This window comes from Oncorhynchus clarkii, chromosome 9 (genome assembly GCF_045791955.1).
Source record: "Oncorhynchus clarkii lewisi isolate Uvic-CL-2024 chromosome 9, UVic_Ocla_1.0, whole genome shotgun sequence".
NCBI classification, from domain to species: Eukaryota; Metazoa; Chordata; class Actinopteri; order Salmoniformes; family Salmonidae; genus Oncorhynchus; species Oncorhynchus clarkii.
In genome coordinates this window covers 6461594-6484088 of record NC_092155.1, presented here as the reverse complement: position 1 = coordinate 6484088, position 22495 = coordinate 6461594, and the positions used below count along the sequence as shown (strand labels likewise).

Here is a 22495-nt window from a genome sequence, read left to right as displayed (position 1 = left end):
GACTAGGATTTGAAAGAGAATTGCTGATCCTAGATCTGTGCTTAGGAGGCAAACATTTAACCTCTCTGCTCTGACCACTAATGCTAAACTACTGTGTGTGAAAGCGTGTGTCCTGAGGATGAATTTATTGTAGCTGGGGATTTTAACAAAGCTAACCTAAGAACAATACTTCCTAAATTCTATCAGCATATTGAATGCGTGACACGAGCTGGCAGCATTCTGAATCATTGCTACTCTAACGTCCGCGATGCATACAAAGCCTTCCCTGTCTTCAGCAAATCTGACCACGACTCCATTTTGTTGCTCCCAGCCTCTAAACAGAAACTAAAACAGGAAACACCAGTGCTCAGGTCTATACAACGCTGGTCTTGACCAATCGGATTCCACGCTTCAAGATTGCTTTGATCACGTGGACTGGGATATGTTCCGGATAGCCACAGACAATAACATTGATGTAAAATGCTGACTCGGTGAGCGAGTTTATTAGCAAGTGCATCGGAGATGTCGTACCCACTGTGACTATTAAATCCTTCACTAACCAGAAACCGTGGATTGATGGCAGCAGTCAGGCAAAACTAAAAGCACGAACCACCGCTTTTAATCATGGTGACCGGAAACATGACCGAATACAAGCAGTATAGTTATTCCCACCGTAAGGCAACCAAACAAGCAAAGTGTCAATATAGACACAAAGTAGAGTCGCAATTCAACGGCTCAAACATGAGACGTATGTGGCAGGGTCTACAGTCAATCACGGATTACAAAAAGAAAACCAGCCCCGTCACGGACCAGGATGTCTTGCTCCCAGACAAATTAAACAACTTCTTTGCTCGCTTTGAGGACAATACAGTGCCACTGACACACCCCACTACCAAAGCCTGTGGGCTTCCCTTCTCTGTGGCCAACATGAGAAAAACATTTAAACGTGTTAACCCTCGAAATTCTGCCAGCCCAGACAGCATCCCTAGCCGCGTCTTCAGAGCATGCGCAGACCAGCTGGCTGATGTGTTTCCGGACATATTCAATCAATCCCAGTCTGTTGTCCCCACATGCTTCAAGATGGCCACCATTGTTCCTGTTCCCAAGAAAGCTAAGGTAACTGAACAAAATGACTATCACCCCATTGCACTCACTTCTGTTATCATGAAGTGCTTTGAGAGACTAGTCAAGGATCATATCACCTCCACCCTACCTGACACCCTAGACCCACTCCAAATTGCATACAGCCCCAATAGGTCCACTGACGATGCAATCTCAACCACACTGCACACTGCCCTGACCCATCTGGACAAGAGGAATACCTATGTAAGAATGCTGTTCATTGACTACAGCTCAGCATTTAACACCATAGTACCCCCCAATCGCCATTAAGCTAGGCACCCTGGGTCACAACCCCACCCTGTGCAACTGGGTCCTGGACTTTCTGACGGGCCGCCCCCAGGTGGTGAGTGTAGGTAACAACATCTCCACCCCGTAGATCCTCAACACTGGGGTCCCACAAAGGTGTGTTCTCAGCCACCTCCTGTACTCCCTGTTCACCCACGACTGCATGGCCATGCACTCCTCCAACTCAATCATCAAGTTTGCCGATGACACTGCAGTGGTAGGCTTGATTACCAACAACGACGAGACGGCCTACAGGGAGGAGGTGAGGGCCCTCGGTGTCAGGAAAATAACCTCTCACTCAACTTCAACAAAATGAAGGCGATGATCGTGGACTTCAGGAAACAGCAGAGGGAGCACCCCCCCCCCATCCACATCAACGGGACAGTAGTGGAGAAGGTGGAGAGTTGTAAGTTCCTCGGGTTACACATCATGGACAAACTGAAATGGTCCACCCACACAGAGCAACAGTGCCTCTTCAACCTCAGGAGGCTGAATAAATTTGTCTTGTCTCTAAAACCCTCAAACTACTACAGATGTACAATCGAGAGCATCCTGTCGGGCTGTATCACCGCCTGGTACGGCAACTGCTCCGCCCACAACCGTAAGGTTCTCCAGAGGGTAGTGAGGTCTGCACAACGCATCACCGGGGGCAAACTACCTGCCCTCCAGGACACCTACACCACCTGATGTCACAGGAAGGCCAAAACGATCATCAAAGACAACAACCACCCGAGCCACTGCCTGTTCACCCCACTATCATCCAGAAGGCGAGGTCAGTACACGTGCATCAAAGCAGGGACCGAGAGACTGAAAAAACAGCTTCTACCTCAAGGCCATGAGACTGTTAAGCAGCCACCACTAACATAGAGTGGCTGCTGCCAACACACTCAAATCTCTGGCCACATTAATAAATGGACTTCACAAGTCACTTTAAATAATGTCACTTTATATAATGTTTACATACCCTACATTACTCATCTCATATGTATATACTGTACTCTATACCATCTACTGCATCTTGCCTATGCCGCACGGCCATCGCTCATCCATATATTTATATGTACATATTCTTATTCATTCCTTTACACTTGTGTGTATAAGGTAGTTGTTGTGAAATTGTTAGATTACTTGTTAGATATTACTGTATGGTCGGAACGAGAAGCACAAGCATTTCGTTACACTCGCATTCACATCTGCTAACCATGTGACCAATAAATGAAATTTGATTTGATTTGATTACCGTACTACTTAGAGTGAAGCCATGTACTGTATAGGGTCATTGTGCTTAGGTATTGGAAGATTCTGGCCTGATTTGATGTAAATGCTAATATTTAATCTCTCCAAAAGGTATCTGAGCCACTTAGAACTAAACGATGTGAATCAAAGGTTTTTGACAGTATGACTTCATGATAGAAGTATTGTTGTGTTCACTAGTTTAGGTTCCTGTAGTTCTGCTGTCACTGTGGTTGAGTTTAGGTCCCTGTAGCTCTGCTGTCACTGTGGTTGAGTTTAGGTCCCTGTAGCTCTGCTGTCACTGTGGTTGAGTTTAGGTCCCTGTAGCTCTGCTGTCACTGTGGTTGAGTTTAGGTCCCTGTAGCTCTGCTGTCACTGTGGTTGAGTTTAGGTTCCTGTAGCTCTGCTGTCACTGTGGTTGAGTTTAGGTTCCTGTAGCTCTGCTGTCACTGTGGTTGAGTTTAGGTCCCTGTAGCTCTGGGCCCAAATCTCTGTAGTTCAGGAGAAAAACTTTTACTGACGATTTTCCTCAATTTCTTTCCTGTTCTCTATCACTAATCAGACTTCACCCTGCTGTACAACTCCAGTCCTCTAGTCCCCCAACAGCTCAACTCCAGTCCTCTAGTCCCCCAACAGCCCAACTCCAGTCCCCCAACAGCCCAACTCCAGTCCTCTAGTCCCCCAAAACACAACTCCAGTCCTCTAGTCCCCCAACAGCAAAAACTCCAGTTCTCTAGTCCTCCAACAGCCCAACTCCAGTCCTCTAGTCCCCCAACAGCCCAACTCCAGTCCTCTAGTCCCCCAAACACAACTCCAGTCCTCTAGTCCCCCAAAACACAACTCCAGTCCTCTAGTCCCCCAAAACACAACTCAATTTCTCTAGTCCCCCAAAACACAACTCCATTTCTCTAGTCCCCCAACAGCTCAACTCCAGTCCTCTAGTCCCCCAAAACACAACTCCAGTCCTCTAGTCCCCCAAAACACAACTCCAATCCTCTAGTCCCCCAAAACACAACTCCAGTCCTCTAGTCCCCCAAAACACAACTCCAGTCCTCTAGTCCCCCAAAACACAACTCCAGTCTTCTAGTCCCACAAAACACAACTCCAGTCCTCTAGTCCCAGAAAACACAACTCCAGTCCTCTAGTCCCCCAAAACACAACTCCAGTTCTCTAGTCCCCCAAAACACAACTCCAGTCCTCTAGTCCCCCAAAACACAACTACAGTCCTCTAGTCCCCCAAAACACAACTCCAGTCCTCTAGTCCCCCAAAACACAACTCCAGTCCTCTAGTCCCCCAAAACACAACTCCAGTTCTCTAGTCCCCCAAAACACAACTCCAGTTCTCTAGTCCCCCAAAACACAACTCCAGTCTTCTAGTTCCCCAACAGCCCAACTCCAGTCCTCTAGTCCCCAACAGCCCAACTCCAGTCCTCTAGTCCCCCAACAGCCCAACTCCAGTCCTCTAGTCCCCCAAAAGCCCAACTCCGGTCCTCTAGTCCCCCAAAACACAACTCCAGTCCTCTAGTTCCCCAACAGCCCAACTCCAGTCCTCTAGTCCCCAACAGCCCAACTCCAGTCCTCTAGTCCCCCAACAGCCCAACTCCAGTCCTCTAGTCCCCCAACAGCCCAACTCCAGTCCTCTAGTCTCCCAACAGCCCAATTCCGGTCCTCCAGTCCCCCATGGGGTGGCGGGTAGGAGCATTGGACCAGTAACCAAAAATGTTGCTGGATCGAATCCCCGAGCTGACCAGGTAAAACTCTGTCATTCTGCACCTGAGCAAGGCAGTTAACCCACTCTTCCGCGGGCACCGAAGATGTAGATGTCGATCAAAACAGAAATATTTGTCACTATCACACATCACTCTCTGCCGCTCCCTTTTATGCCCGTTTAATCATCTCTTATCTTTTATACTTCTCTAACTCTGCTCTATTTTCAGCTCTGACCCATCTCTCTCTCTCTCTCTCTCTCTCTCTCTCTTTCTCTGTCTTTCAATTCAATTCGATTTAATGGCTTTATTCGCATGGGAAACATATGTTTACATTTCCAAAGCAAGTGAAGTATATAATAAACAAAAGTGAAATAAACAAAAATGAACAGTAAACATTTACACTCACAAAAATTACAAAAGAACAAACACATTTCAAATGGCATATTATGTCTAACAATGTTGTAGCGATGCACAAATAGTTAAATATTTTGAAGAGGGTGGGGCTTAAGCTGCATCCCTGTCTCACGCCACGGCCCTTCGGAAAGAAACGTGTGTTTTCTTGCTCATTTTAACCGCACACTTGTTGTTTGTGTACATTGATTTTTATAATGTCCTATGTTTTACCCCCATCACCACATTCCATCAATTTGTATAGCAGACCCTCATCCTAAATTGAGTCGAAAGCTTTTTTTGAAATCAACAAAGAATGAGAAGATTTCGCCTTTGTTTTTTTGTTGTCAGTTACGGTGTGCAGGGTGAACACGTGGTCCGTTGTACGGTAATTTGGTATAAAGCCAATTTGACATTTGCTCAGTACAATGTTTTCGCTGAGGAAATGTATGAGTCTGTTGTTAATGATAATGCAGTTGATTTTCCAAAGGTTGCTGTTGACGCATATCCCACGGTAGTTATTGGGGTTTCCACGTTTTGTCTCCACTTCTGTGGGTTGGGGTGATCAGTCCTTGGTTCCACAAATTGGGGAAGATGCCAGAGCTGAGGATGATGTTTAAGAGTTTAAGTATAGCCAATTGGAATTTGAGGTCGGTATATTTTATCATTTAATTTAGGATACCGTCAACACCACAGGCCTTTTTGGGTTGGAGGGTTTTGTATTTTGTCCTGTAGTTCATTCAATGTAACTGGAGAATCCAGTGGGTTCTGATAGCCTCCCTCCCTCCCTCCCTCCCTCCCTCCCTCCCTCCCTCCCTCCCTCCCTCCCTCCCTCCTTCTCTTTCTGTTCTGCTGCAGAGAGAGAGAGTATCACAGCTCACTGTGTGTGTGTGTGTGTGTGTGTGTGTGTGTGTGTGTGTGTGTGTGTGTGTGTGTGTGTGTGTGTGTGTGTGTGTGTGTGCGTGCGTGTGTGTGTGTTTCTGTGGCTCTGTGTGTATGTCTATGTGTCTCTGTGTGTCTCTCTCTCTGTGTGTGTGTGTGTGTGTGTGTGTGTGTGTGTGTGTGTGTGTGTGTGTGTGTGTGTGTGTGTGTGTGTGCGTGCGTGTGTGTGTGTTTCTGTGGCTCTGTGTGTATGTCTATGTGTCTCTGTGTGTCTCTCTCTCTGTGTGTGTGTGTGTGTGTGTGTGTGTGTGTGTGTGTGTGTGTGTGTGTGTGTGTGTGTGTGTGTGTGTGTGTGTGTGTTTGTGTGTGTGTGTGTGTGTGTCCTCAGCCCCTGGCTAGTTTCCAGCTTCTTTCCTCGGCAGAGCAGAGCAAGAGACAGAGGGAGAGAGCTAGAGAGAAAAATAGATAAAGCTGATGTCGGAAGTTTAGATACACTTAGGTTGGAGTCATTAAAACTCATTTTTTCAACCACTCCACAAATTTCTTGTTAACAAACTATCGTTTTGGCAAGTCGGTTAGGACATCAACTTTGTGCATGATACAAGTGATTTTTCCAACAATTGTTTACATACAGATTATTTCACTTAATTCACTGTATCACAATTCCAGTGGGTCAGAAGTTTACATACACTAAGTTGACTGTGCCTTTAAACAGCTTGGAGAATTCCAGAAAATGATGTCATGGCTTTAGAAGCTTCATTTGAGTCAATTGGAGGTGTACCTGTGGATGTATTTCAAGGCCTACCTTCAAACTCAGAGCCTCTTTGCTTGACATCATGGGAAAATCAAAAAGAAATCAGCCAAGACCTCAGAAAAAAAATTGTAGACCTCCAGAAGTCTGGTTCATTCTTGGTAGCAATTTCCAAACGCCTGAAGGTACCACGTTCATCTGAACAAACAATAGTACTCAAGTATAAACACCATGAGACCACGCAGCCGTCATACTGCTCAGGAAATAGACGCGTTCTGTCTCCTAGAGATGAACGTACTTTGGTGTGAAAAGTGCAAATCAATCTCAGAACAACAGCAAAGGACCTTGTGAAGATGCTGGAGGAAACAGGTACAAAAGTATCTATATCCACAGTAAAACGAGTCCTATATCGACATAACCTGAGCAAGGAAGAAGTCGCTGCTCCAAAATAGCCTTAAAAAAGCCAGACTACGGGTTGCAACTGCACATGCGGACAAAGTTTGTACTTTTTGACCATCGTTATGTTTGGAGGAAAAAGGGGGATGATTGCAAGCCGAAGAACACCATCCCAACCGTGAAGCACGGGGGTGGCAGCATCATGGTGTGTGGGTGCTTTGCTGCAGGAGGGACTAGTGCACTTCACAAAATAGATGGCTTCATGAGGGAGGAAAATTATGTGGATTATTATGTGGAAGCAACATCTCAAGACATCAGTCAGGAAGTTAAAGCTTGGTCGCAAATGGGTCTTCCAAATGTATAATAACCCCAAGCATACCTCCAAAGCTGTGGCAAAATGGCTTAAGAACAACAAAGTCAAGGTATTGGAGTGGCCATCACAAAGCCCTGACCTCAGGGCTTCTGACTTCAACTGTATGTTTCCCATGCCAGTAAAGCCCGTTGAATTGGAGGGAGGGAGAGAGAGGGAGAGGGAGGAGGAGGGGGGAGAGAGGGAGAGGGGGAGAGGGAAGGAGGGGGAGAGAGAGAGCGGGAGAGAGGGAGAGGGAGAGAGAGAGAGAGAGAGAGAGAGAGGGGGAGAGGGAGCGAGGAGGAGGGGGAGAGAGGGAGAGGGAGGGAGAGAGAGAGAGGGAGGTTGAGGAGGAGGGGGAGAGAGGGAGAGAGGGAGGGGGAGAGAAAGAGAGGGGGCGAGAGGGAGAGAGAGAGAGGGAGAGGGAGGAGGAGGGGGAGAGAGGGAGAGGGAGGGAGGGAGGGAGGGGGAGGAGGAGGGGGGGAGAGGGAGAGGTAGGGGGAGAGAGGGAGGGAGGGGGAGAGAGAGAGGGGGGAGAGAGGGAGAGGGAGGGAGAGAGAGGGAGGAGGATGGGGAGAGAGGGAGAGGAAGGGAGAGAGAGGGAGGAGGAGGGGGAGAGAGGGAGAGGGAGGGAGAGAGAGGGAGGAGGAGAGAGGGAGAGAGGGATGGAGGGGGAGAGAGAGAGGGGGGAGAGAGGGAGAGAAAGGGAGTGAGAGGGGCTTTATTGGCATGGGAAACATATGTTAACATTGCCAAAGCAAGTGAGGTGTTAATATACAAAAGTGAAATAAACAATAAAAAATATATATATATATATTATAAAATTATAAATTATAAAATTATATATATATATAGTGTTGTAACAATGTACAAATGGTTAAAGTACACAAGGGAAAATAAATAAGCATAAATATGGGTTGTATTTACAATGGTGTTAGTTCTTCACTGGTTGCCCTTTTCTTGTGGCAAGCATGAACTCTCTCCTCTCTTTTTTCTCATGAGTTCATAAGGTGTCAGCGTACTGGTACATTAGAATCCTGAGGCATTATAAGTGTGTGTGTGCATGTGTGTGTGTGTGTGTGTCCTGTGTACGTGTGTGCGTGTACATGCGTGCATCTTCAGTGCTTTACAGGAGGACACATTTAGTTGAACTAAAACTACAAACCAAACTCTAAACTCCTGCTTTCTCCTGAACTCTTCCCCTACTTCACCATCTCTCGCTGTTTCTCTCTCTGTCTCTCTCTCTCTGTTTCTCTCTCTCTGTCTCTCTCTCTCTCTCTGTTTCTCTCTCTCTGTTTCTCTCTCTCTGTCTCTGTCTCTCTCTCTCTCTCTCTCTCTGTCTCTCTCTCTCTGTTTCTCTCTCTCTGTCTCTGTCTCTCTCTCTCTCTCTCTCTCTCTCTCTCTCTCTCTCTCTCTCTGTCTCTCTCTCTCTGTTTCTCTCTCTCTGTCTCTATCTCTCTCTCTCTCTCTCTCTCTACCTTGCTCACTGTCTCTCCGTCTCTCTCTCTCTCTCTCTACCTCGCTCACTGTCTCTCTCTTTCTCAATAATCCATCTATTTTTGTCTCTTTCTTGTTCTTCCTTTCTCCCTCTATCTCTCCCTCTTACTTTATCTCTCTCTCCATCTCCCTCCATCGAGATAAAACGCTCTGCTGATTATAAAAGAGCTGAAGGACTTAAGAGTTGGATCGATTGTCTTGTCAAGGCCCAGGGGAGAGAGACGAGAGGGTAAAGGAGGGATGGAGAGATTCAGGGACAGAGAGATGGAGGAGTTGTAATATGGAGATAAGGGGATAAGGGGGATGTAGAAGGGAGAAGGTGGGGGGGGGCTGGGTTGATGAGGGGGAGAGTTGAGGGAGACAGCTATAGTGGGTGAGGAGGAGAGATAATGAGGAGGAGGGGAGAGGGAGGAGGATGAGGAGGGGAGAGGGAGGAGGATGAGGAGGGGAGAGGGAGGAGGATGAGGAGGGGAGAGAGAAGAAAGGTAAAGAGGTTTAAAAGCAGGTAGAACAAATGACAAGAGACAAGAGAGAAAAATAGAGACAGAACGATTTGTACCTCGTTACAACACTGTATATAGACAGGGGAGAGGGTGAGGGGAGAGGGAGAGGGGAGAGGGTGAGGGGAGAGGGTGAGGAGGGGAGATGCTGAGGGGAGAGGGTGAGGGGAGATGGTGAGGGGAGAGGGTGAGGAGGAGAGATGGTGAGGAGGAGAGATGGTGAGGGGAGAGGGTGAGGGGAGAGGGTGAGACATTTGACGTTTGAAATGTCTTTATTCTTTTCAATTTTCTGTGTTTACTGTTAATTTCAATTGTTAATTTCATTTTTGTTTATTACCTACTTCTTTGGCAATATTAAAATATGTTTCCCATGCCAATAAAGCACTTCAATTGAAATTGAATTGAGAGACGAGAGCAGAGAGAGAGAAAATGCATGCAGAGCAGAATTAGGCCGATACCCGCTAGTTATCAAAATCCAGAAAAGAGCCGTTAAATTCTACAACCACCTAAAAGGAAGCGATTCTCAAACCTTCCATAACAAAGCCATCACCTACAGAGAGATGAACCAGGAGAAGAGTCCCCTAAGCAAGCTGGTCCTGGAGCCCCAGGACAGCAACACAATTAGACCCAACCAAATCATGAGAAAACAAAAAGATAATTACTTGACACATTGGAAAGAATTAACAAAAAAACAGAGCAAACTAGAATGCTATTTGGCCCTATACAGAGAGTACACAGCGGCAGAATACCTGACCACTGTGACTGACCCAAACTTAAGGAAAGCTTTAACTATGTACAGACTCAGTGAGCATAGCCTTGTTAGAGAGACATATTTCCCTCAGATTACACAGATCCACAAAGAATTTGAAAACAAATCCAATTTTGATAAACTCCCATATCTACTGGGTGAAATTCCACAGTGTGCCATCACAGCAGCAATATTTGTGACCTGTTGCCACGAGAAAAGAGCAGCCCCTTGAATTGAATTGAATTGAATTGAGAAAAGAGAAAGAGAGAAGCGAGAGACATGAAGAGACAGAGAGAGAGGAGAGAGAGAGACAGAAAGAGACAGAGAGAGAGAGAGAGAGACAGAGAGAGAGAGGAGAGAGGAGAGAGAGAGACAGAAAGAGACAGAGAGAGAGACAGAGAAAGAGAGAAGAGAGAGGAAGAAAGACAAAGATAGCCGCGGGAGAGAGATGTGTAACATGAGAAATAACAGAGCAGGTACTGGAAGTGACAGATGGATGGAGGGAGGGACAGGGGAGAGAGAAAGAGAGAGAGAAGGAGTGTAGATGACTATTATATAAGTGTACTACCGTACAGATGACGTCACTAGCCACCTGACCGAGACAGACAGACACACAGACACACAGTGTCTGGTTAGGATGTTAATGTGGCGTCTGTGTGTTTGTAAACATCTGCCCAGTGTTCCTTCCTGTTTCTCCTCCAACCAGATGTTAGTTAATCATTCTCTCTCTCTCTCTCTCTCTCTCTCTCTTTCTCAGCTGTGCTTTGGCAAAGTGGGTGGGGTTATATCCTTCCTGTTTCTCCCTGTCCGGGGGTGTCATCGGATGGGGCCACAGTGTCTCCTGACCCCTCCTGTCTCAGCCTCCAGTATTTACGCTGCAGTAGTTTATGTGTCGGGGGGCTAGGGTCAGTTTGTTATATCTGGAGTACTTCTCCAGTCCTATCCGGTGTCCTGTGTGAATTTAAGTATGTTCTCTCTAATTCTCTCATTCTCTCTTTCTTTCCCTCTCTCGGAGGACCTGAGCCCTAGGACCATGCCTCAGGACTACCTGGCATGATGACTCCTTGCTGTCCCCAGTCCACCTGGCCGTGCTTCTGCTCCAGTTTCAACTGTTCTGCCTGTGATTATTATTATTTGACCATGCTGGTAATTTATGAACATTTGAACATCTTGGCCATGTTCTGTTATAATCTCCACCCCTCATAGCCTGGTTCCTCTCTAGGTTTCTTCTTAGGTTTTGGCCTTTCTAGGTAGTTTTTCCTAGCCACCGTGCTTCAACAGGAGAAAGAGCATGAAAAGAACAGAGCACTAGAGGAGAGGATCAGACTGCTGGAGGAGAGGATCAGACTGCTGGAGGTTGAGGGGATGGAGGAGAGGGTGATGGGGATGGAGGAGAGGTTGATGGGGATGGAGGAGAGGTTGATGGGGATGGAGGAGAGGTTGAGGGGATGGAGGAGAGGTTGATGGGGATGGAGGAGAGGTTGATGGGGATGGAGGAGAGGTTGATGGGGATGGAGGAGAGGTTGATGGGGATGGAGGAGAGGTTGATGGGGATGGAGGAGAGGTTGATGGGGATGGAGGAGAGGTTGATGGGGATGGAGGAGAGGGTGAGGGGGATGGCGTGTGACAGAGAACAACCCACTAGAGAGGTGGCCACCCCCACAGAGAAGCCAGCAGAACAGCCCACCTCAGCACCCGACAAAAGTCTCGACACCACAGCAGAACAGTCCACACCAGACCCTGACCATAGAGTCGACATCACAGCAGAACAGACCACACCAGACCCTGAACATAGAGTCGACATCACAGCAGAAGAGACAAATGAAGAACCCAGGGGCTCTCACCCCCTCTGAGCATCCCCCCTGTCAGCCACCCTGATAGGCCATCTGACAACCACCCCAAACCCACTGAGGACATACACAAGACACAGATTGTTCTCCTTATGGACTCAAATGGGAAATATATACAAGAAAAACAACTTTTTCCCAGTGTGTCTAAACTCTGGTGTCCAAACACCCAGCGCCCTAGACCTTCTGTCTGAGGATGAACTAGGTTCACCTAGGTACATAATAATACACCCAGCGCCCTAGACTTTCTGTCTGAGGATGAACTAGGTTCACCTAGGTACATGATAATACACCCAGCACACTCTAGACTTTCTGTCTGAGGATGAACTAGGTTCACCCAGCCACATGATAATACACCCAGCACACTCTAGACTTTCTGTCTGAGGACCAACTAGGTTCACCCAGCCACATGATAATACACCCAGAGCCCTAGACCTTCTGTCTGAGGACCAACTAGGTTCACCCAGCCACATGATAATACACCCAGAGCCCTAGACCTTCTGTCTGAGGACCAACTAGGTTCACCCAGCCACATGATAATACACCCAGAGCCCTAGACCTTCTGTCTGAGGACCAACTAGGTTCACCCAGCCACATGATAATACACCCAGAGCCCTAGACCTTCTGTCTGAGGACCAACTAGGTTCACCCAGCCACATGATAATACACCCAGAGCCCTAGACCTTCTGTCTGAGGACCAACTAGGTTCACCCAGCCACATGATAATACATCCAGAGCCCTAGACCTTCTGTCTGAGGACCAACTAGGTTCACCCAGCCACATGATAATACACCCAGAGCCCTAGACCTTCTGTCTGAGGACCAACTAGGTTCACCCAGCCACATGATAATACACCCAGAGCCCTAGACCTTCTGTCTGAGGACCAACTAGGTTCACCCAGCCACATGATAATACACCCAGAGCCCTAGACCTTCTGTCTGAGGACCAACTAGGTTCACCCAGCCACATGATAATACACCCAGAGCCCTAGACCTTCTGTCTGAGGACCAACTAGGTTCACCCAGCCACATGATAATACACCCAGAGCCCTAGACCTTCTGTCTGAGGACCAACTAGGTTCACCCAGCCACATGATAATACACCCAGAGCCCTAGACCTTCTGTCTGAGGACCAACTAGGTTCACCCAGCCACATGATAATACACACAGGCACAAACGACCTGAGAGCACAGCAGGAAAGAGTGGCCACAGCACTGAAGGAAGTGATTGAAAAGGCTTCTTCTACTTTCCCCAACGCACAAGTGGTTATCTACACCCTGCTACCACGAAAAGACTTCCATCCTGCTACCATACAGCGGGTAAACGCAAGTATTTCCCGTGACTGTGCCTCAAAACCAAATGTTTTCCTGGCCCACCACTCCACCCTGGACTTGAACAGCCTCTATGACCAGGTCCACCTCTACAAGGCAGCAGTGCCTACCTTTCATACTTTAATGAAGACAGCTTCTCCATCCTGGAAGGGGAAATCAATAATTTCCAGGCCCAGGGACATGTACTAGACTGTACCGATCTAAATGCCAGAACCTGACAAGAACCTGACACCCTCAGCACACAGGGGGACAAACACCTGCCTGCAGGTGACAGCATTCCCTCCCACATATGCCCCCCTAGGCACAACTATGACAACATAACCAACAAAAACGGGTCACAACTCCTGCAGCTCTGTCGCACGCTGGGTATGTACATAGTCAATGGTAGGCTTTGAAGGGACTCCTATGGTAGGTACACCTACAGCTCATCTCTTGGCAGTAGTACTGTAGACTACTTTATCACTGACCTCAACCCAGAGTCTCTCAGAGCGTTCACAGTCAGCCCACTGACACCCCTATCAGACCACAGCAAAATCACAGTCTACTTGAACAGAGCAATACTCAATCATGAGGCATCAAAGCCAAAGGAACTGAGTAACATTAAGAAATGTTAGATCTCAAATAGAAAACCGAAGAGAATTAACAACAATGACAAATGGTTTGATGAAGAATGCAAAAAATCTAAGAAAGAAATTGAGAAACCTGTCCAACCAGACAGCAACACAATTAGACCCAACCAAATCATGAGAAAACAAAAAGATAATTACATGACACATTGTAAAGAATTAACAAAAAAACAGAGCAAACTAGAATACTATTTGGCCCTAAACAGAGAGAACACAGTGGCAGAATACCTGACCACTGTGACTGACCCAAAATTAAGGAAAGCTTTGACTATGTACAGACTCAGTGAGCATAGCCTTGTTATTGAGAAAGGCCGCCGTAGGCAGACATGGCTCTCAAGAGAAGACAGGCTATGTGCTCACTGCCCACAAAATGAGGTGGAAACTGAGCTGCACTTCCTAACCTTCTGCCCAATGTATGAGCATATTAGAGAGACATATTTCCCTCAAATTACACAGATCCACAACGAATGCAAAAACAAACCCAATTTTGATAAACTCCCATTTCTACTGGGTGAAATTCCACAGTGTGCCATCACAGCAGCAAGATTTGTGACCTGTTGCCACAAGAAAAGGTCAACCAGTGAAGAACACACACCATTGTAAATACAACCCATATTTATGCTTATTTATTTTTCCTTGTGTACCCTTAACCATTTGTACATTGTTGCAACACTATATATACGTAATATGACATTTGTAATGTCTTTATTGTTTTGAAACTTCTGTTTGTGTAATGTTTACTGTTAATTTGTATTGTTTATTTCACTTTATATATTCACTTTATATATTATCTACCTCACTTGCTTTGGCAATGTTAACACATGTTTCCCATGCCAATAAAGCCCCTTGAATTGAATTGAATTGAATTGAGAAAGAGAGAGAGAGAAAGAGACAGAGAGAGGATCTTAGGAGCAAACGGACGTTACCTAAAGGATCCTCTCCACTCAACACTCAACCCCCCATCTAACATCCATCAACTCCTAAACCTTTAATCCCTCTCTTTCTCCTTCCTTTAATAATCCCTCCATCTGACTCCTGTCACATTCTTTCCATCTCAGTGTTCTCTCCTCAGAACATTGCAGACAGTCCCTTCGTTCCTTCTCTCTCTCTCTCTCTCTCTCTCTTTCTCTCTCTCTCTCTCTCTCTCTCTCTCTCTCTCTCTCTCTCTGTGTGTCTCAGCGTGTGTGTCTCTCTCTCTCTCTCTCTCTCTGTCTCTCTCTCTCTTTCTCTGTCTCTCTCTCTCTCTCTCTCTCCGTCTCTGTGTCTCTGTGTGTGTGTCTCTCTCTCTCTCTCTCTCTCTCTCTCTCTCTCTCTCTGTGTCTCTGTGTCTGTGTGTGTGTGTCTGTCTCTCTCTCTGTGTCTCTGTGTGTGTCTCTCTCTCTCTGTCTCTCTCTCTCTCTGTGTCTCTGTGTCTCTGTGTGTGTGTGTGTGTCTCTGTCTCTCTCTCTCAATTCAATGCAAAGGGCTTTATGAGTACATTACCAAAGTAAATCCTCCTGAGCCTCCATCTTGAAGAAGTGGCACGTTATGTATACTGTTTGATAGTTGCGCAAGACTAGAAAGCATGCTTGAGTTTGTTGTCTTCCTGTATTGAACACAGATCATCCCGTCTTCAGTTTGATCGATTATTAAAAATACCTAAAGTTGTATTACAAAAGTAGTTTGAAATGTTTTGGCAAAGTTTACAGGTAACTTTTGAGATAGTTTGTAGTCTCGTTGCGCAAATTGGAAGCTATGTTTTTCTGGATCAAACAAGCCAAATAAATTGACATTTTGGATATATATCGACGGAATTAGTGGAACAAAAGGACCATTTGTGATGTTTATGGGACATATTGGAGTGCCAACAGAAGAAGCTCGTCAAAGTTAAGGTTTATATTTTATTTATTTTTATATTTTATTTCTGCGTTTTGTGTTGAAATATGCTACGCTCTCTTTGTTTACTGTTGTGCTATCATCAGATAATAGCATCTTATGCTTTCGCCGAAAAATATTTTTGAAATCTCACACGTTGGCTGGATTCACAACGAGTGTAGCTTTAATTGAGTATCTTACATGTGTGATTTAATTAAAGTTTTATTTTTATATCATTTTATTTGTATTTCGCGCTCTGCATTTTCACTGGCTATTGGCCCTTCTATCCCAGAGAGGTTAACTAGTCCAACGCTCTAACCTTACGTTGCACTCCACGAGAAGCCTGTTACGCGAATGCAGTAAGCCAAGGTAAGTTGCTAGCTAGCATTAAACTTATCTTATAAAAAACAATCAATCAATTCATTCATAATCACTAGTTATAACTACACATGGTTGCTGACATTACTAGTTTATCTAGCGTGTCCTGCGTTGCATATAATCGATGCGGTGCGCATTCGCGAAAAAGGACTGTCGTTGCTCCAATGTGTACCTAACCATAAACACCAACGCCTTTCTTAAAATCAATACACAGAAGTATATATTTTTTAACCTGCATATTTAGCTAAAAGAAATCCAGGTTAGCAGGCAATATTAACCAGGTGAAATTGTGTCACTTCTCTTGCGTTCATTGCACGCAGAGTCAGGGTATATGCAACAGTTTGGGCCGCCTTCACGGAACTTCACTGAAAGAATAAACGTCTTGTTTTCGAGATGATAGTTTCCGGATTCGACCATATTAATGACCAAAGGCTCGTATTTCTGTGTGTTATTATGTTATAATTAAGTCTATGATTTGATATTTGATAGAGCAGTCTGACTGAGCGATGGTAGGCACCAGCAGGCTCGTACGCATTCATTCAAACAGCACTTTCGTGAGTTTTGCCAGCTGCTCTTCGCAATGCTTGAAGCATTGAGCTGTTTATGACTTCCAGCCTATCAACACCCGAGAATTGGCTGGTGTAACCGATGTCAAATGGCTAGCTAGCGGGGTGCGCGCTAATAGCATTTCAAAAGGTGACGTCACTCGCTCTGAGACTTGGAGTAGTTGTTCCCCTTGCTCTGCAAGGGCAGCGGCTTTTGTGGAGCGATGGGTAACGATGCTTCAAGGGTGGCTGTTGTCGATGTGTTCCTGGTTCGAGCCCAGGTAGGGGCGAGGAGAGGGACGGAAGCTATACTGTTACAATAGTCAAAGATATATGAAATACAAATGGTATAGAGAGAAATAGTCCTATATTCCTATAATAACTACAACCTAAAACTTCTTACCTGGGAATATTGAAGACTCATGTTAAAAGGAACCACCAGCTTTCATATGTTCTCATGTTCTGAGCAAGAAACTGAAACTTGAGCTTTCTTACATGGCACATATTGCACTTTTACTTTCTTCTCCAACACTTTGTTTTTGCATTATTTAAACCATATTGAACATGTTTCATTATTTATTTGAGGCTAAATTGATTTTATTGATGTATTATATTAAGTTAAAATGAGTGTTAATTCAGTATTTTTTGTAATTGTCATTATTCCAAATACATTTGAAAAAATTGGCCGATTAATCGGTATCGGCTTTTTTTTGGTCCTTCAATAATCGGTATCGGCGTTGAAAAATCATAATCGGTCGACCTCTAGTCTGTACATAGTCAAAGCTTTCCTTAAGCTTGGGTCAGTCACAGTGGTCAGGTATTCTGTTATTCCAGATTATGATTCCTCACTCAAAACTTTCTCCAGCATGGAGACAGTACCACTAAACCAGGGTTAAACATACAGTAGTTAGTGTCTCCTACCACTAAACCAGGGTTAAGCATACAGTAGTTAGTGTCTCCTACCACTAAACCAGGGTTAAACATAGTGTCTCCTACCACTAAACCAGGGTTTAACATACAGTAGTTAGTGTCTCCTACCTCTTTGTGTTGGTACTTGATGGCCAGTTTGAGTTTGGCCAGGTCGTGGCTGGTCTCTCTGGAGTCCAGTTCTTCACTGTCATCTCTGTGGTTCAGTATAGTCTCCAGCTCTCTGCTGCTCCTAGCCTGGTCCAACAAGTCTTTAGCAAACAGCTTACACTGCTGAGACAGCTCCTCATACTCCTGACGAAACTCATTCTCCACCTTGGACGAGGATTAAGCAGGTTATTAACCTTTATAACAGTTTATAAACATGTTATGAACACCACGCTGCTGAGACAGTTATAACAGGTTAAACACTCTATTAAGATCTTATAATGCCTTTATGAAGGTTTTAAATGAATATTATGAAGTAACACAGTGGTCGTAACCACTTATAAAGGCTCTATAACCCTGTTTTAAACTGCTGGGGAAACAGACCTTGCTGAGCTCTTTGAGTTCCCAGCCCAGTCTAAAGGCCGTGAGGATGGGGTCTTCACTGGAGAGAGAGATGAGCGAGGGAGAGGCCAGCGCCTTATAGATATTCAGACGAGACCTGGAGTGACGAAGGCTGTCCACCTACAGGGAGGAGACAGAGAGGAGAGGAGAGGATGAGAGAGGGAGAGGCCAGCGCCTTATAGATATTCAGACGAGACCTGGAGTGACGAAGGCTGTCCACCTACAGGGAGGAGACAGAGAGGAGAGGAGAGGATGAGAGAGGGAGAGGCCTTATAGACGTTCAGACGAGACCTGGAGTGACAAAGGCTGTCCACCTACAGGGAGGAGACAGAGAGGAGAGGAGAAGATGAGCGAGGGAGAGGCCAGCACCTTATAGACGTTCAGACGAGACCTATAGTGACGAAGGCTGTCCACCTACAGGGAGGAGACAGAGAGGAGAGGATGATGGTTCTGCTATGTTAGGTAGTTGGTTAGTTAGTTAGTTAGTTAGTTAGTTAGTTAGTTAGTTAGTTAGTTATAGGTACATGTATATGTTAATACCCTGAAACTTCAAAGAAAACTCGACTTTCTTCGTGTGTTTTGCTGGATGCATTTCGGGTACAGAAAGGACAACAGATCGCGAGAGAAGCTCACCTCAGAACTGGAAACACACTGCACACAGTCACATCGTATCTGGTGAGGTCTGGGGATGGCCACTTTCCTCTGTACCAGTAGTTTAATGATCTCATAGTTGTTGGTGTGCGCTGCCAGGATGACTGGAGTTATGTCTGGAGTAAACTCTGAGAACTGACTGTCCATCATCAGAGAGGGGACCTGGAGAGGTAATTAACAGTAAGAAACTAGTTATTAACAGTCTATAAACAGCTTGTAAACCCATTATGACTGGAGTTATGTCTGGAGTAAACTCTGAGAACGGACTGTCCATCATCAGAGAAGGGACCTGGAGAGGTAATGAACAGTAAGAAACTAGTTATTAACAGTCTATAACCAGCTGATAAACCCATTATGACTGGAGTTATGTCTAGAGTAAACTCTGAGAACGGACTGTCCATCATCAGAGAAGGGACCTGGAGAGGTAATGAACAGAAAGAAACTAGTTATTAACAGTCTATAACCAGCTTATAAACCCATTATGACAGGAGTTATGTCTAGAGTAAACTCTGAGAACTGACTGTCCATCATCAGAGAGGGGACCTGGAGAGGTAATGAACAGAAAGAAACTAGTTATTAACAGTCTATAACCAGCTTATAAACCCATTATGACTGGAGTTATGTCTGGAGTAAACTCTGAGAACGGACTGTCCATCATCAGAGAAGGGACCTGGAGAGGTAATGAACAGTAAGAAACTAGTTATTAACAGTCTATAACCAGCTGATAAACCCATTATGACTGGAGTTATGTCTAGAGTAAACTCTGAGAACGGACTGTGGTAGAAAGTGGTTAAAATGAGTTTCGTTCTCTATTTCTTTAAGGTCACAATAATTACAGTGTTTCCTCTTCCATTTCACCGCAATACTGACCTGTTTCAATATCCCTGATCTGACCTGTTTCAATACGCAGAGACAATATCCCTGATCTGACCTGTTTCAATACACAGAGACAATATCCCTGATCTGACCTGTTTCAATATCCCTGATCTGACCTGTTTCAATACGCAGAGACAATATCCCTGATCTGACCTGTTTCAATATCCCTTATCTGACCTGTTTCAATACGCAGAGACAATATCCCTGATCTGACCTGTTTCAATATCCCTGATCTGACCTGTTTCAATATCCCTGATCTGACCTGTTTCAATACACAGAGGCAATATCCCTGATCTGACCTGTTTCAATACGCAGAGGCAATATCCCTGATCTGACCTGTTTCAATATCCCTGATCTGACCTGTTTCAATACGCAGAGACAATATCCCTGATCTGACCTGTTTCAATACGCAGAGACAATATCCCTGATCTGACCTGTTTCAATATGCAGAGACAATATCCCTGATCTGACCTGTTTCAATATGCAGAGACAATATCCCTGATCTGACCTGTTTCAATATGCAGAGACAATATCCCTGATCTGACCTGTTTCAATACGCAGAGACAATATCCCTGATCTGACCTGTGCACATAGCGATCTCTTGTTTTTAGGTAGGTCATACATAATATATCTCTCACACACCAATTCACCCTGAATCAAACAAAATGTTCTCCATTTGGGTTTATGATTAATCTCATCCACCCATTTTCTTTTCATATTGAATTAACAGTTGTTTTTTAAAATCATATCTATGTCTCCCTTCATTTGTTTTTTCCGTACAGATGTTCAACGTTGTCTCGTAGATGTTGATGTGTGGAATTTCCTGAGGAAATCTTCAGAGCACGCGTACCTCGATGGACACCGAGAGGGGCACAGGTTGAGTTTAGAGCACGCGTATGTCGATGGACACCGAGAGGGGCACAGGTTGAGTTTAGACCATGCGTACCACGATGGACACCGAGAGGGGCACAGGTTGAGTTTAGACCACGTGTACCACGATGGACATCGAGAGGGGCACAGGTTGAGTTTAGAGCACAGAAACCTCAGTTTAAGCTAAGGTTGTAATGGTTGTTGAATTCCTAACCATACCACGTGAAGCACTGGCTACACGGCTGGAAATGGTTAAACTCTGAGATGATCGATCCCGACAGAATAAGAGCAAATCTTAGACATTAATTACTAGTCTGCAGCTAGAAATTATGTGAACCTGTGATGCGACGACCAACAAAACACCTATTCTATGAGAACATTTCTGAATGGTACTCTGAAGTATCCATTCTAACCACAAAATACTTGATCTTCGGGGAAGCAGAGAGAGAGAGACGATGATGAACTGACTCTCCAACAGAAGGACTGACTCTCCAACAGAAGAACTGACTCTCCAACAGAAGGACTGACTCTCCAACAGAGATCACGACGATTCCAACAGAGATCACGACGATTCCAACGGAGATCACGACGATTCCAACGGAGATCACGACGATTCCAACGGAGATCACGACGATTCCAACAGAGATCACGACGACACACCGGGGCGTAAATATATATTGATTGCAATTATTCCCGAATGAGTGAGAGGTTCATGTGCAAAGGATTAGCATTTTGTTTAATATCAACTGTGTAGTGACTCTTTCTGTTCTTTCCCGCCCTTCTCAGTCCACACCCACTTCCCTTGTCCACCAAGCCGTCATATCGGCTCAGCCCACTAGGTTTGGAGCCTGACGTGAGGTAAAGAATAATTCATTAATTAGAAGACTAATTGATCAGATATATATTTTTTTATGTTTCAACAAGCAGGATGCTTCAGACACCCGACAAGGCCGAAATCCCAGTTATAGACAAGAGAAAGAGACGCAGGTACAGAGGACACAGAGCCGGGAGCCTCGTAGTGATAAACAGAAGACGAGTGGGAAAGCTGCCTTTACCGTCAATATTACTCGCCAACGTGCAATCATTGGACAATAAACTAGACGAGGTACGATCACGAATATCCTACCAACGGGACATCAAAAAACTGTAATATCCTATGTTTCACCGAATCGTGGATATTGGATGGATGGATGGATATGGATACATGGATATTCAGCTGGCGGGATATACGTTCTACCGGCAGGATAGAACAGCATGAGGGGGGGGGGGTCTGTGCATATTTGTAAACAACAGCTGGTGCACGAAATCTAAGGAAGCCACTATATTTCGTTCGACTGAAGTAGAGTCTCTCATGATAAGCTATAGACCACACTATTTGTCAAGAGAGTTTTCATCTATGTTTTATGTGGCTGTTTATTTACCAGCACAGACAGATGCTGGCTCTAAGACCCCACTCAGTCAGCTGTATAAAGAAAGAAGAATCCCAATGACCTTTAATGCAGGGAAAGTTAAATCTGTTTTACCTCATTTCCATCAGCATGTTACATGTGCAACCAGAGGGGAAACAAAGTCTAGACCACCTTTGCTCCACACACAGAGATGCGTGCAAAGTTCTCCCTCGCCCTCCATTTGGCAAATCTGACCATAATTCTATCCTCCTGATTCCTGCTTACAATCAAACATTAACGCAGGAAGCAAAAGTGACTCGGTCAATAAAATTTTTGTCATATCAAGCAGATGCTAAACTACAGGACTGTACACCACATCAGTCACTGCCTTTATCAATAAGTGCATCGAGGACATCGTCAACCACAATGACAGTACGTACGTACCCCAACCAGAAGCCATGGATTACAGGCAACATTCACACTGAGTTAAAGGGTAGAGATGCTGCTTTTCAAGGTGTGGGACTTTAACCTGGAAGCTCAAACAGGAAACCATCAAACAGGAAAAGAGCCAATACAGGACAAAGTTCGAATCGTACTACACCGTCTCCGACACTCGTCAGATGTGGCAGGGCCTGCAAACTATTACAGACTACAAAGGGAAGCACAGCCGCAAGCTTCCCAGTGACACCTGGGGGTTTAAGGTTTGGGATAGGGTTGAAATAGAATGAGTGCCTTTCACTGGGTTTGAACCCATCCTCCCATCCTTACGCCCATCCTCCATCCCCGCCCACAACGCCCTAGCAAGCCGCAAGC

The 22495-nt window shown here is 45.4% G+C and overlaps 1 protein-coding gene across 1 annotated transcript in view; it reads right to left on the bottom strand.

Annotated features, from left to right (window-relative positions):
* The window catches only part of LOC139417023 (short transient receptor potential channel 5-like), an 84490-nt gene that overhangs the window by 40155 nt on the left and 21840 nt on the right, over positions 1-22495 (bottom strand). Inside the window, exons 2-6 of the mRNA XM_071166257.1 lie at positions 21092-21142; positions 18930-18964; positions 18531-18710; positions 17880-18017; positions 17460-17663 (exon numbers count right to left, since the gene is read on the bottom strand). Coding sequence (XP_071022358.1) covers positions 17460-17663; positions 17880-18017; positions 18531-18710; positions 18930-18964; positions 21092-21142 — 608 coding nt within the window. The remainder of the gene's footprint in view (positions 1-17459; positions 17664-17879; positions 18018-18530; positions 18711-18929; positions 18965-21091; positions 21143-22495) is intronic.